The sequence below is a fragment of the Gopherus evgoodei genome, chromosome 4, assembly GCF_007399415.2.
Source record: "Gopherus evgoodei ecotype Sinaloan lineage chromosome 4, rGopEvg1_v1.p, whole genome shotgun sequence".
In the NCBI taxonomy this organism is placed as follows: domain Eukaryota; kingdom Metazoa; phylum Chordata; order Testudines; family Testudinidae; genus Gopherus; species Gopherus evgoodei.
Genome location: NC_044325.1, coordinates 75,252,657 through 75,267,207, shown reverse-complemented (window position 1 = coordinate 75,267,207; position 14,551 = coordinate 75,252,657). Strand labels below are relative to the sequence as shown.

Sequence of the window (14,551 nt, the reverse complement as noted above, 5' to 3'; positions counted from 1 at the left end):
GGCTCTGGGGGTATTTAAAGGGCCCAGGGCTCCCCTTCTTCTACCGCTCCAGCCCTTTAAATAGCCACAGGAACCCTGGGGAAGTGCTGGGGCTCTGGTGGCTATTTAAAGGGCCGGGGCGGTAGAAGGACAGGAACCCCGGGCTTTTTAAATAGCCCCCAGAGCCCCACAGCCCTACCCCAGGGCTCCAGCAGTGGTGCTCTGGTGGCAATTTAAAGGGCCTGGGAGCCACAGGCCTTTTAAATTGCCCCCTGGGGAAGCTGGGCCACCCCGCTACAGCGCACTGGCTTTTGCCGGTACGCCATACTGGGGCTTGGGCATGTGGCCCTCTTACGGGCGGGCTGATTCAGGGGAATTGGTTCAATTGGCCTAAAGCCGGCCCTGGCAGTTGAGATTTAAAGGGGTCTGGGCTCTCTGCGGCTGCGGGCAGCGCAGAGCCCTTTGGATCCCAGCTGAGATTTAAAGAGCTCTGAGCTCGCGGCTGCCTGCAGCTCAGAGCCTTTTGAATCACGGCCACGGCTGGGATTTAAAGGGCTCTGGACTCCCCGTGGCTGCGGGCAGCCCAGAGCCTTTTGAATCCCGGCCGCGGCTGAGATTTAAAGAGCTCTGAGCTCCCCGGGGCTGCGAGCAGCCCAGAGCCCTTTGAATCGCGGTCGCGGCTCGGATTTAAAGGACTCTGAGCTTCCCGCAGCTGTGGGCAGCGCAGAGCCTTTTGAATCCTGGCCGTGGCTGAGATTTAAAGGGCTCTGGGCTCCCAGCTGCTGCGGGCAGCCTAGAGCCCTATGAATCCCGGCCGCGGCTAGGATTTAAAGAGCTCTGGGCTCCCTGCCGCTGCAGGCAGCTCAGAGCCTTTTTAATCCCGGCCATGGCTGAGATTTAAAAAGCTCTGGGCTCCCCACTGCTGCGGGCAGCCTAGAGCCCTATGAATCCCGGCCACTGCTAGGATTTAAAGAGCTCTGGGCTCCCTGCCGCTGCAGGCAGCTCAGAGCCTTTTGAATCCCGGCCATGGCTGAGATTTAAAAAGCTCTGGGCTCCCCGCCACTGCGGGTAGCTCAGAGCCTTTTGAATCCCGGCCGCGGCTGAGATTTAAAGAGCTCTGAGCCCCCCGCCACTGCGGGCAGCTCAGAGCCTTTTGAATCCCGCCATGGGCCGCACAGTGAGCCTCTGCAGGCCACTTGGGGCCCACGGGCCGTATGTTGTGCAGGCCTGCTGTAGGTCCATTACTAGATAGAGATGGTAAATTTGTTAATGATGCCAGAAAGACAGAAGTGTTCAGTAAACATTTATTTTCTATATTTGAAAAGAAGCAGGGTGATGTACTCGTATCATAGGAGAATGATGAAGTACTTTCCAGCCCATTAGTACAGAGTAGGATGTTAGACAACATCTAGTAAGGATAAACATTTTAAATTCAGCAGACCTGGATAACTTTCACCAAGAGTCGTAAAAGAGTTGGCTGAGGAGACCTGTGGCTTGGTGGTGTTAATTTTAATAAATCTTGGAACACTAGGGAAATTCTAGAAGAATGGAAGCGTGTTAATATTATTCCACTATTCAAAAGGGCAAGCAGGATGACCTGGGCAAGCTACCCTGAAATCAGTCCTGGGCAAAATACTGGATAAGCTGATACAGGATTCAATTGGTAAAGAGTTAAAGGATAGGAATATAATTAACGGCAGTCAAAATTTTGTGGAAAATAGGTTTTGTCAAACAATCTGATTTTAATTTTTTGACACGATTACAAGTTCGGCTGAAAAAGGTAACTGCATAGATCTAATATATTTGGACTTGTGTAAGGTGTTTGGCTGAGTACCATACTACATCCTGATTAAAAAATTAGTACTATGCAGTGTCATAAACAGATAGCTAAGGGTTAATGTCTCTTTCACCTGAAACACCTGACCAGAGAACCAATCAGGAAACCGGATTTTTTCAACTTTGGGTGGAGGGAATTGTGTGTCTGAGGTCTTTGTTTTCTGTCTGCCTGCTTTCTCTGAGCTTTGGAGAAGTAGTTCTGTTTTCTAATCTTTTGTTTCTAAGTGTAAGGACAAAGAGATCAGATAGTAAGTTATATGGTTTCTTTTCTTTGGTATTTGCATGAATATAAGTGCTGGAGTGCTTTGATTTGTATTCTTTTTGAATAAGGCTGTTTATTCAATATTCTTTTAAGAAATTGCCCTGTATTGTATCATCTTAATACAGAGAGACCATTTGTATTTTTTCTTTCCTTTTTTTATAAAGCTTTCTTTTAAGACCTGTTGAAGTTTTTCTTTACTTCAGGGAAATTGAATCTGTATTCACCAGGGAATTGGTGGGAGGAAGAAATCAGGGGAGATCTGTGTGTGGGTTGGATTTGCTAGCCTGATTTTGCATTTCCTCTGGGTGAAGAGGAAAGTGCTTTTGTTTCCAGGATTGGAAACGGAGAGGGCAAGTCACTCTGTTTGGATTCACAGAGCTTGTGTCTGTGTATCTCTCCAGGAGCACCTGGAGGGGGGAAGGGAAAAAGGATTATTTCCCTTTGTTGTGAGACTCAAGGGATTTGGGTCTTGGGGTCCCCAGGGAAGGTTTTTCAGGGGGACCAGAGTGCCCCAAAACACTCTAATTTTTTGGGTGGTGGCAGCAAGTACCAGGTCCAAGCTGGTAACTAAGCTTGGAGGTTTTCATGCTAACCCCCATATTTTAGACGCTAAGGTCCAGATTTGGGACTAAGGTTATGTCATGCAGTATCAACAGAGCACATGTTAAATGGATTAAGAACTGGCTAGCTGACAGATCTCAAAAAGTAGTTATCAATGGGGAATCATTGAATAGGGGTGTTTCTGGTGGGGGTCTGCAGGGATCAGAATGAGGCTCAAAACTATTCAACATTTTCATCAGTGTTTGGGACGTATATATAAAATCACTGCTGATGAAATTTGTGTATGACACAAAGACTGGCTATCAGAGAGGTAAATAAGGAGGACCAGGCAGTCATACACTATGATCTGGATTGCTTGTTAAGCAAAGCCTCAAAGAAAATGCATTTTAATACAACCCAATGCAAAGTTATACAACTAGGAACAAAGAATGGAGGCCATACTTGCAGAATGGGGGACTGTATCCTGGAAAATAGTGACTCTGAAAAGAATTTGGGAGTCATAGTGGATGAACAAGTGAATTCTGTGGCAAAAAGGGCTAATGTGATCCTTGGTTACGTAAACATGGAAGTAGGGAGTATGAACAGAGAGGTGATTTTACCTCTGTATATGGATTGGTGAAACTGTTACTTGCATACTGTGTACAGTTCCGGTGTTCCCATTTTACAAAAGATTATTAGAAACTGGAAAAGGTGAAGAAAAAAGCCACAAAAATTATTCAAGGGCTGAAGAAAATGGTTTACAGTGAGAGACTTAAGGAGCTCGATTTGTTTAGCTTATCAAAAAGAAGACTGAGAGGTGACCTGATTACTGTGTATAAGTACTTTCATAGTGACAAAATATCTAGCAATAAAGGGTTATTTAATGTAATGGACAAAGGCATAACAAGAAGCAGTGGCTAAAACCTGAAGCCAGAGAAATTCAAATTAGAAGTTAGACAAAAAATTTTAACAGTGAGAGTAATTAACTATTGGAACAAATTACCAAGGAAAATGGTAGAGTCTCCATCTCTTGTTGTGTTCAAATTAAGACTGGATAACTTTCTGGAAGATGTGCTTTCACTAAACACAAGTTATGCTTTATTAAATGCATGTTACTGGTCTCAATGTAGGGGTAACAGGGTGAAAATTAATGACCTCTGACTAATGGTCCCTTCTGGCCTTAAACTGTATGAATCTTCCCACATAATTTGTGTATGAAATGCATACCTGTATCCCCATTTAAAAGTTACTGAAAGTAAATCCACCCTGAGAAACCCTCCATGTTTAGAACTGATTACATAATCTATCAGCTGGAAGGAACCTCTGTGAAGAAGTCTGTGTCATCACTCACTTCTAAAACCCTCCAAAGTCTTTTCTGGACTTCTGAAAATTGGATACAGCCAGTAGCAGCTGCAGGATGTGTGTGCCTATATTACACTATGCAGTGTAGCCGTAGCTGTTTCAATCCCAGGATATTACAGAGACAAGGTAGGTGATGTAATATGTTTTTTATTGGACCAACTTCTATTGGTGAGCAGGACAAGTTTTCGAGCCACGCAGAGCTCTTCTTCAGGTCTGACATTACACTAGCAGTTTTGTCTATATCAGGGGTTAGCAACCTTTCAGAAGTGGTGTGCCAAGTCTTCATTTATTCACTCTAATTTAAGGTTTTGCGTGCCAGTAATACATTTTAACCTTTTTAGAAGGTCTCTTTCTATAAGTCAATAATATATAACTAAACTATGGTTGTATGTAAAGTAAATAAGGTTTCAGAATGTTTAAGAAGCTTCATTTAAAATTAAATTAAAATGCAGAACCTCCTGGACTGGTGGCCAGGACCCGGGCAGTGTGAGTGCCACTGAAAATCAGCTCGCGTGCCGCCTTCGGCACCTGTGCCGTAGGTTGCCTACCCCTGTGCTAGAGAGTGTAACTTCAATGAAGTTGTATTACTTTTTGTTGTCTATTGGAGATGGACATGAAATCCTTATGGAGTGTTGAAATGCATCAAAGATAATGTTATGGGCAATATGAAGATGAAAGGGAATGCACAAGCCTTTCCCCTTAACTTCTTATTTTCATACTTTTAAGGGTTTCAGTGAAAGGAGTGAATTCTGCTGCAACCTTAACTGTTACTAAACATAGTATTTGCAGTTTTTGTTCTAGTTCTGCTGATAGCGAAATCCTTGACATGATATTGGCTAAAACTTTCATTAGGGATTGAAAATAATACTTAAGTGACCCGACCCTACCCAAAAGACCTCCACATAACTGAACCATTGGTGTGACCTTTTCAAACTGTTTTGTGAGCTTTTGAAAACAGCAGCATGGCAACCACTAGTTTATTCCTTCACATCTAATAGTTTAAGCTATTAACTCCTTGGTGGCTGGAATGGACACTTTGCAGGTCCTATTATTCCTGCACAGGGTAAAAGTGACTCCTATAGAAGTTACTCCTTTCTTTTGGGAAAAAACGAAGATCTAATACAAACTCTACTCTCCTAGAATATAGAACAAGGAGTTAAAAGGGAGGAATATAGTAGATCATCCATAGCTCCAGTGCTTCTCATAAGGCTTCATAAAGGTAGGACTGTACTGAAGCAAGGAAACTCAAGTAAGTCAAGACTCTATAGACTTCAGCAAAGTTTCAGAGTCTGGAATGGGAATGTCTGACTTTATTTTCCTTCTGCCTTAACACTAGGCATTCGCATTTGTGCCCTTGTCCAAACACATGCTTAACTCTGTCAGTTAAATGTGTCCCTGATTCAGATGGGGCAGATACAGGGCACTCTGCCCCTAAGATTAAACGGTCAGGATTCTGATAGCTTGAGAATGAGTCATGTGCATCTCTCAGTTTTAACAGTCGGCATCTCTGAGTTCTGTATGAACAGGCTGGTAAAGGTCCTCATGTCTCATTTTAAAGGGCCAGTAATTGGTGTAGATGAGTCTGCTGAGGACTCCGTCTTTTTAGCAACTCTTACCCAGTATTGGTTGTCCTCCATCATATTTAGGGGGTTGCCACTGCACTGTGCAGTAATCTTCTCCAACATTGACTATCTTGGGAGCCTCTGGAGGATCAGGAACATCTGAAGATTGTATGAGAGAGGGAGTGTCAAAATTGTTACCCTTACCATCAGCTATGTTTATAAACATTTGTGTTTAGCATTTTTCCACATTATATATCTAAACGATATCTGCACAGCCAAATCAAACCTATTGAGAGATCCCTCCTCCTTCATTTTGAAGACACTGTCTGTCTGTCTGTCTGTCTGTGGTATTTCTAATGCACAGATCTAGGTCTGTAGCATTTAAGCACCAGATACAGTATAAGTCATTACCTCAGTCCAGACTGAGCCCTGCTCTTTGATGCTTCTAGGTTAGGTTGCTTTTACTTTAAATTATGTTTGGTTATTCATATTTCTTAATCTATACATATATAGACACATCTTTGTGAAATAGAAATTTTTAGCTGTATAGCAGTCTGTATAATCTGCCCACACCCCACCAAGGTTTTGACAGCTACAGTCATAACATGTTTCCCCTAGCCTGCAGGGTAGGTGCAATCCTGAGACACATCATTGTTGTTCCGTAATTTGGCAGGCAGAGGGAGCTGTTGCAGAGAGAGGCTGTCCATTGCTACTTCTGGGGGAATTCTACACCACTGCACATGCACAGAATTTCTGTCCCCCACAATTTTTTTTCTCTGCCGGAGAGGTGCTGCAGTTACAACTTTAACCCACCAGGGGCTGCTGTGATGCCAGAACAAAGGGCAGCCGGCTCACCAGCCACGGCAGTCTGCAGCAGCTAGGGAGGAAGAGAGGCTGGGTTCCTCATAGAGCACTGCCCATGGGGACAGGTGAGAAGGCCTGGGATATGGAAGGGAACAGACAGAGCAGGGAACATGAGGCTGCTGGGGAGTCACATAGACTGGGTTGAAAAGGGCTAGTGGGGAGGACAGACTAGGGCAGGGGCTGAATGGGAGTGGGGGTGCAGGGCCATGTAGGGAGGAGGTGGGGTGGCTGAGTGGGGATGCAGGGACACATGGGGACAAGGGCAGATGTGCCTGACTGAATTGGAGAGGCTGTGGGTCAGCCAGGGTCTGCATGGAGGAGGCTCCCCAACTCCCTAACAGTCTCTCCCCTGCAAAAAAAAACTGTTCCATTCTTCTTCCACCCACACCCAAGAGCCCTCTAGGTTCACTCTCAGCCTCCTTCCCAGCAATTACTTCCCTCTCCCTCAGCTCCTCCATTACCTCTGACTCCCACAAGTCTTTGCACTGCTTTTGTGGGATTCAGAAAATGCATTTCTGTATTGTAGTTTGAATGAATTATTACTCAAAAATTCTGTATTAATATGCCCAGTAAGGAATCTGTTTGTCAAAAAACATTTCCTGAATCTTTTTTGTTGTCTCTATTATTACAGACATACTTACTGACAAACGTATTTTGAAATAAAATTAACAAAATAATTGTAACTGGTGTGATGATATTGTGTTATTTTGATAAATAAAATATGCAGAATTTTAAAATATATGTAGAATTTTTAATTTTTCAGCGCAGAATTCCCCCAGGAGTATCGTGCCTAAATTCCACCTGTTAGGAAATGAGAAAATCTGACATGGCTCCCATTTCTTGGGTTTTCTGTGTCAGACACCATGATGGGGATAATCAGGCCTAGTTGCTGGAGCCGTGACAGTTAAGCCTAGCGGTCAAAGCCAGGGGTAAGAGCTGGAATGAGGAGTCCAAAGTGGGGTTGAAGCAAGGCTGGAACAGGATGTGAGCAAGAGCAGGATTAGGAAAAGGGCTGAAGCAAGAGCAAGGCTGGAGAGGCTAAGGCTTGGGGAGTCGGTTACCATTGTCAGGCAGGAGAGAGTTCCAAGTCCTGGAATAATGTTGAGCTGACTGAATTACTGTTCCTCCTGTGGGGTTTATATACCTGCCCAATACAAGAGTGACTTACCGCCTTACATTATTGTGCCCCCCCTCCCCCCGAGGGCACCTCCCTAATCCTTTGGATCCAACTTGTCTGGGTGCAATTGATAGAATTCATGAAGAACATCGGGTGCATGTGTGTTACAGGCTGGTTCCTGTGAATGATTAGCTGGGCCATTTCCTTCCAGTCCTTAGAGGAGCGTAGAGGCTAGGTTCTGTCTCACCTCATATTCTTCCTGTTCCTGAATCGAGATTGGGAGTCGAAGTGGTTGTGTGTATCTAGGAAAGAAGTTATCCACATATTTTTAACAAGAAAACATGGAATACTGGATATCTTCATGGTACACAGTAGCTGGAGCTTGAAGGTCACCAGGTTAATCTGTTGAATGATCTGGAATGAGCCAAGATAACAGTAGTTTAATTTCCTTGAGGGTCGTGAGGTGTCGAAGTGCTGAGCTGAGATCCATATCCTGTTGATGAATGTCAGTGTATTGTTTGTAGTCCTCTTTGGCTGAGTTTGCATGATTTTAATTCCTCTTGAATGCAGTGGAGATGTTCAGCCAAATTGGAGGCCACAGGGTCATGGGAGGCTGGCCGAACAGATGAATGAAATCAGGGCTGGACGCAATAATTGAAATAGAAGGGACTTTGGCAGGTTGATTTGTGATCGGAGTTATTGTAAGCAAACTTGGCAAAAGGCAAGAACCTGATCCAATCATGTTGATGAAGCAGTGAAGACATTTTTCTAGAATTTTTCTAGAAATTATCCGTTCTGTTTGTCCATCCATCTGGGGGTGGTAGGCAGAGGAAAATGTGTAGGGTGACTTCCAGGAGTTTGAACAATTCTCTCAAAAAATGGGAGACAAATTGTGGCCCACAATTCCATGTAATGTCAATTGGTAACCCATGGAGCTTGAAGATGTGGTTGAAAAATAAGTGAGCCATTGCTTGTGCAGTGGGGATCTTCTGACAAGGCAAAAAGTGCACCATTTTGGTGTGGACGTTGATGATGATCACTATAGCTGTGCAGCCCTGAGAAGTGAGGCAGTCAGTGATTAAATCTATTTATTGATTTAACCTCAACCCCTTCCTGCTTCTCCATGTGGGCACAAATGATACTGCCAAGAATGACTTTGAGCAGGTCACTGCAGACGATGTGGCTCTGGGAAGAAGGATAAAGGAATTTGAGACGCAAGTCGTGTTCTCGTCCATCCTCCCTGTTGAAGGAAAAGGCCCAGGTAGGGACCATCAAATTGTGGAGGTAAATGCGTGATTGTGCAGGTGGTGTCAGAGAGAAGGCTTTGGATTCTTCAACCATGGGATGTTGTTCCAGGAAGGATTGCTAGGAAGAGATGGTATCCACCTAACAAAGAGAGGGAAGAGCATCTTTGCAGGCATGCTTGCTAACCTAGTGAGGAGGGCTTTAAATTAGGTTTGCCAGGGGATGGTGTCCTAAGCCCTGAGGTAAGTGGGGAAGTGGGATACCAGGAGGCAAGGCTGGCTCTTGGTTTTTTTGCCGCCCCAAGCATAAAAAAAAAAAAAACAAAAAACGTGGAGTGCCACCGCCAAAGCAAAGGTGCCGCCCCAAAGGGCTGGAATGCTGCCCCTTCAGAAGTGCTTCCCCAAGCACATGCTTGGGACGCTGGTGCCTAGAGCCGGCCCTGGCAGGAGGAAACACACGGAGGAGGGTGCACCGGGGGAAGCCTCCTGATTCATACTGAGAAAGTAGGGCAATTGGCTAGTTCTCATAGGTGCCTGTACATGAACACAAGAAGCCTGGGAAACAAACAGGAAGAATTGGAAGTCCTGGCTCAGTCAAGGAACTGTGATATGATTGCAATAACAGAGACTTGGTGGGGTAACTCACATGACTGGAGCGCTATCGTGGATGGGTATACACTTCAGGAAGGACAGGTGTGGGGGAAACGGTGGAGGAGTTGCACTGTGTGTAAGGGAGCAGTATGATTGCTCAGAGCTCCAGTATGAAACTGGAGAGAAGCCTGTTGAGAGTTTTTGGGTTAAGTTTAGAGGTGAGAGCAATGAGGGTGATGTCGTGGTGAGTGTCAGCTATAAACCACCAGATGAGAAAGATGAGGTAGACGAGGTTTTCTTTGGACAACTAACAGAAGTTTCCAGATCACAGACCCTGGTTCTCAGGGGGGACTTCAATCAGCCTGACATCTGCTGAGAGAGCAATACAGCAATGCACAGACAATCCAGGAAGTTTTTGGAGAGTGCTGCGGACAACTTCCTGGTGCAAGTGCTGGAGGAACCAACTAGGGGCTGTGCTCCTCTTGACCTGCTGCTCACAAACAGGGAAGAATTGGTAGGAGAAATAGAAGTGGGTGGCAACCTGGGCAGCAGTGACCATGAGGTGGTCGAGTTCAGGATCCTGGCACAAGGAAGAAAGGAGAGCTGCAGAATACAGACTGTGACCTTCAGAAAAGCAGACTTTGACTCCCGCAGGGAACTGATGGGCAGGATCCCCTGAGAGGCTAATATGAGAGGGAAAGGAGTCCAGGAGAGCTGGCTGTATTTTAAAGAAGCCTTTTTGAGGGCGCAGAAACAAACCATCCCGATGTGCAGAGAGAATAGGAAGTATGACAGGTGACCATCTTGGCTTAACAGAGAAATCTTCGGTGAGCTTAAACACAAAAAGAAGGCTTACAAGAAGTGGAAACTTGGACAGATGACCAGAAAGGAGTATAAAAATATTGCTTGAACTTGCAGGGGTGTAATCAGGAAGGCCAAAGCATAATTGGAGATGCAGCTAGCAAGGGATGTGAAGGGTAACAAGAAGGGTTTCTACAGGTATGTTAGCAACAAGAGGAAGGTCAGAGAAAGTATGGGACTGCTACTGAATGGGGGAGGCAACTTAGTGAAAATGATTTGGAAAAAGCTGAAGTACACAATGCTTTTTTTGCCTCAGTCTTCATAGACAAGGTCAGCTCCCAGACTGCTGGACTGAGCAACACAGTATGGGGAGGAGGTGAGCAGCCCTTAGTGGTGAAAGAACAGGTTAAGGACTATTTAGAAAAGCTGGACATGCACAAGTCCATGGGTCCAGCTCTAATGCTGAGGGAATTGGTGACTGTGATTGCAGAGCCATTGGCCATTATCTTTGAAAACTTGTGGTGATTGGGGCAGGTTCCAGATGACTGGAAAAACGCTAATGTAGTGCCCATCTTTAAAAAAGGGAAGAAGGGGAATCCGGGGAACTACAGACCAGACAGCCTCACCTCAGTCCCTGGAAAAATCATGGAGCAGGTCCTTAAGGAATCCGTTTTGAAGCACTTGGAGGAGAGGACGTTGAACAGGAACAGTCAACATGGATTCACCAAAGGCAAGTCGTGCCTGACCAATCTGAATGCCTTCTGTGATGAGATAACTGGCTTTGTGAATATGGAGAAAGCATTGAACAGAGGTGATATATTGTGACTTAAGCAAAACTTTTGATACAGTCTCCCACAGTATTCTTGTCAGCAAGTTAAAGAAGTATGGATTGGACTATATGGTGGATAGAAAGCTGTTTAGATCATCGGGCTCAACAGGTAGTGATCAACGACTCAATGTCTAGTTGGCAGCTGATATCAAGCAGAGTGCTCCAGATGTTGGTCCTGGGGCCAGTTTTGTTCAACATCTTAATTAGTGATCTGGATGATGAGATGGGTTGCACCCTCAGAAAGTTCGCGGATGATACTGAGTTTGGGGAAGAGGTAGATACGCTGGAGGGTAGGGCTAGGGTCCAGAGTAACCTAGGCAAATTGAAGGACTGGGCCAAAAGAAATCTGATGAGGTTCAATAAGGACAAGTGCAGAGTCCTGCACGTAAGAGGGAAGAATCCCATGTGCTGCTACAGGCTGGGGACTGACTGGCTAAACGACAGGTCTGCAAAAAAGGACCTGGGGATTACAGTGGACGAGAAGCTGGATATGAGTCAATAGTGTGCCCTTGTTGCCAAGAAGGCAAACAGCATATTGGGCTTCATTAGAAGAAGCATTGCCAGCAGATCGAGAGAGGTGATTATTTCCCTCTATTTGGTACAGGAGAGGCTACATCTGGAGTAATGCATCCAGTTTTTGGCCCCCCCATCATAGAAAGGATGTGGACAAATTGGAGAGAGTTCAGTGGAGGGCAATGAAAATGATTAGGGGGTTGGGGCACACGACTTATAAGGAGGTGCTGAGGGAACTGGGCTTATTTTGTCTGCATAAGAGAAAAGTGTGAGGGGAATTTGATAGTAGCCTTCAACTACATGAAGAGAGGTTCCAAAGAGGAGGAAGTTAGTATGTTCTCAGTGGTGGCAGATAACAGAACAAGGAGGAGTGGTCTCAAGCTGCAGTGGGGAAGGCCTAGGTTGAATATTAGGAAAAACGATTTCACTAGGAGGGTGGTGAAGCACTGGAATAGGTTATGTAGAGAAGTGGTGGAATCTCCATCCTTAGGGGGTTTTAAGGCCTGGCTTGACAAAGCCCTGGCTAGGATGATTTAGTTGGTGTTGGTCCTACTTTGAGCAGGGTGTTGGACTAGATGACTTCTGAGGTCTCTTCCAACCCTAATCTTCTATGATTCTATGATATCAAGGCCCCAGGTGGAGATAGGTGGAAGGGGGGTCAGGACACCCAGAGGGTTGGCAGGGGGATCTTCATCCAGTTGCATGTCTCACAGGAAGCTTTGATGGAGGAGAATAGTTTTGGCCACCAAAAATTGCGAGAAATCATCTTCTTTGTCTTCCAGTACCCAAAGTAGCCTGCCAGCAGGGAATTGTGGTGTAGCCAGAGTACAGCTGGATGGGGTGGTCCAGGCAATCCTTGAACCAGAGTAACTTGTTTTTGGCTGACATCTATTTAACTGAAAGCAGATCACTGACCAGTGAGGACTTTACAAGGCTAAAAGATCAATGTTGGAGCACATTCACAAAATGGCCGGGCTTTCAATATAGTGGCTGGTTCGAGAGCGTTATCCCCTTTATCAAGGTACCCCCCCCCCTTGCAGGATAATGGACTAAGTTCACTATTTCAGGTTCTGGGCCAGTAGATCAAGGTAAAGTTAAATCCAGTAAGGAAGAGGGACCAACATATTTGACATAGGTTGCAGGCTGTGGCATTCAGAGATGTTTTATAATCTGTGAACACGTTGACTGGAAAGAACGCACCTTCTGGATGGTGGTGCCACTTCTGAAGTGCAGCCTTGATGGCCAGTAATTCCTTATTGTGCATTTGGTAATTTTGTTCCTCAGTGTCTATTTCCTAGAATAAAAGGCACAAACGTGGAGGTCATTTGAGGACCACATCACAGAGATAATACTACCCTGATTGCATAACTGGAAGCATCTGTTTCAACAACAAAAAGGTTTAGATGCATCTTGGTGTACTAAGACGGGCAGAAGTAAATGCTTTCATCAGCCAATTAAAAGCCAGTTGGACTTCTTGTGTCCTGTTGAAAGCGAAGTTCTTCTGTAGCAGCTGGGTAATTAGGAACACCACTTTTGAGAACCCTTGGATGAATTATCTGTAGAAGCTGGTGAATCCTAGAAAGCATCAGATATCACAAATGCTCTTGGCAGTTGCCCAAGTCAAAATTGCAGAAACCTTTTCGGGATCCATACTTATTCCGCTGAGAGAGATGGTATAACCCAAGATGTCCACAGCAGTGCAATCAAATTCACATTTCTCAGGCTTCCTATATAGGCCATTTGCTCAAATACATTCAGGTACCACCTGGTCATGCTGGTGATGCACGATTTGATTTTCTGAAAAAATAAGAATGTCATCTAGATGGATTATGATAAACTGGTTCAGAACCTCCCTGAAGATATCATTAATCAAATGCTGGAACATGGCAGAGAGTTACAGAGACCAAAAGGCATCATGAAGTACTCAAAAAACCCATACTAAGTACAAAAGTCTTTTTTCCATTCATTTCCCTCTCGGATGTAGACCATGTGATAGGCGCTTTAGTGGAAATTTTTGCTGAGCTGACCCTTTCTATTTCTTTGTTGATCAATGACAAGGGATATTTATTTTTGATGGTTATATTGTTCAGTGTTCGATAGTATACGCAGAGGTGCAGGGTGCCATCAATTTTTTGACAAAACAGGATTGGGGCCACAGTGGGGGACACAGACGGATAAAATTCTTTGCCAGATTTTCATCAAGATACTCCCATAGGAACCTGAGTTCAGATTTTGATTGGATAAATTTTGCATATAGGGGATTTTGGCCCCTAGCTGCAGGTCCATGGGGCAGTTATAGGACCTATGCGGGGGCAGAGCATCAATATTATTTTTATCAAATACATCTGCAAGGTCCTTGCATTTCACAAGGATTGGTGAGTTATCCTAATTCAGAGCCTGCTGTGTGCAGAAAATGGTGGCCTTGCCCAGATTACATCTAGGGTCTTCAAAACCAGATTGGACCAGGCCCTGATGTAGACAGATTCAGACTGAACTTCTTGTGCTCTCCAAGAAATGCTCATATCGTGGAGGGAGAGCCAGGGGATGCTAGGCATGACTAGGAAGTGAGGTTAGTTAGTATGTGTAATACAATCGCTACATGTATGTTATCTTACCTTATTTAAGAACAGAAATTAATAATATAAAGAATCTATCCCTTTTGTAAATCCTATCTTAATATTTGTCCTGATGACCTCATACAGCAATGAACTACAAAGGTTTATAATACGGCATGCAAAAAACATTTCCTTTTATCACTTATAAATTTGTTCAGTTTGCCCTTGTTCTGATAATGCAGGCCAGGATATAAGGAAGGAGCTAATTGATTTTCACAACACCCATCATAATCTAGAGTACTTCAGTCAAATTCCCCTCTAGCTCTTCTCCTTTGTAGGCTAAATATTTCCAGTCCTTTTTAATATCTTATATCATATGTACATATCCCTTCATTCCATTAATTGTTTACCATACATATAATAAAGTCGTTTCTGTTAGAAAACTCACACAACAAAATGGCAAAAAGTGATTTCATTCTATAGACATATCAACCCC

At 44.5% G+C, this 14,551-nt stretch overlaps 1 protein-coding gene across 5 annotated transcripts in view; it reads right to left on the bottom strand.

Annotated features, from left to right (window-relative positions):
- The window catches only part of MYBPC3 (myosin binding protein C, cardiac), a 135,507-nt gene that overhangs the window by 46,660 nt on the left and 74,296 nt on the right, over window positions 1–14,551 (bottom strand). For all 5 annotated transcript variants that reach the window (XM_030559829.1, XM_030559831.1, XM_030559830.1 and 2 more), the window contains one exon: window positions 5,596–5,700. In XM_030559829.1, the coding sequence (XP_030415689.1) occupies window positions 5,596–5,700 (105 nt within the window). The remainder of the gene's footprint in view (window positions 1–5,595; window positions 5,701–14,551) is intronic.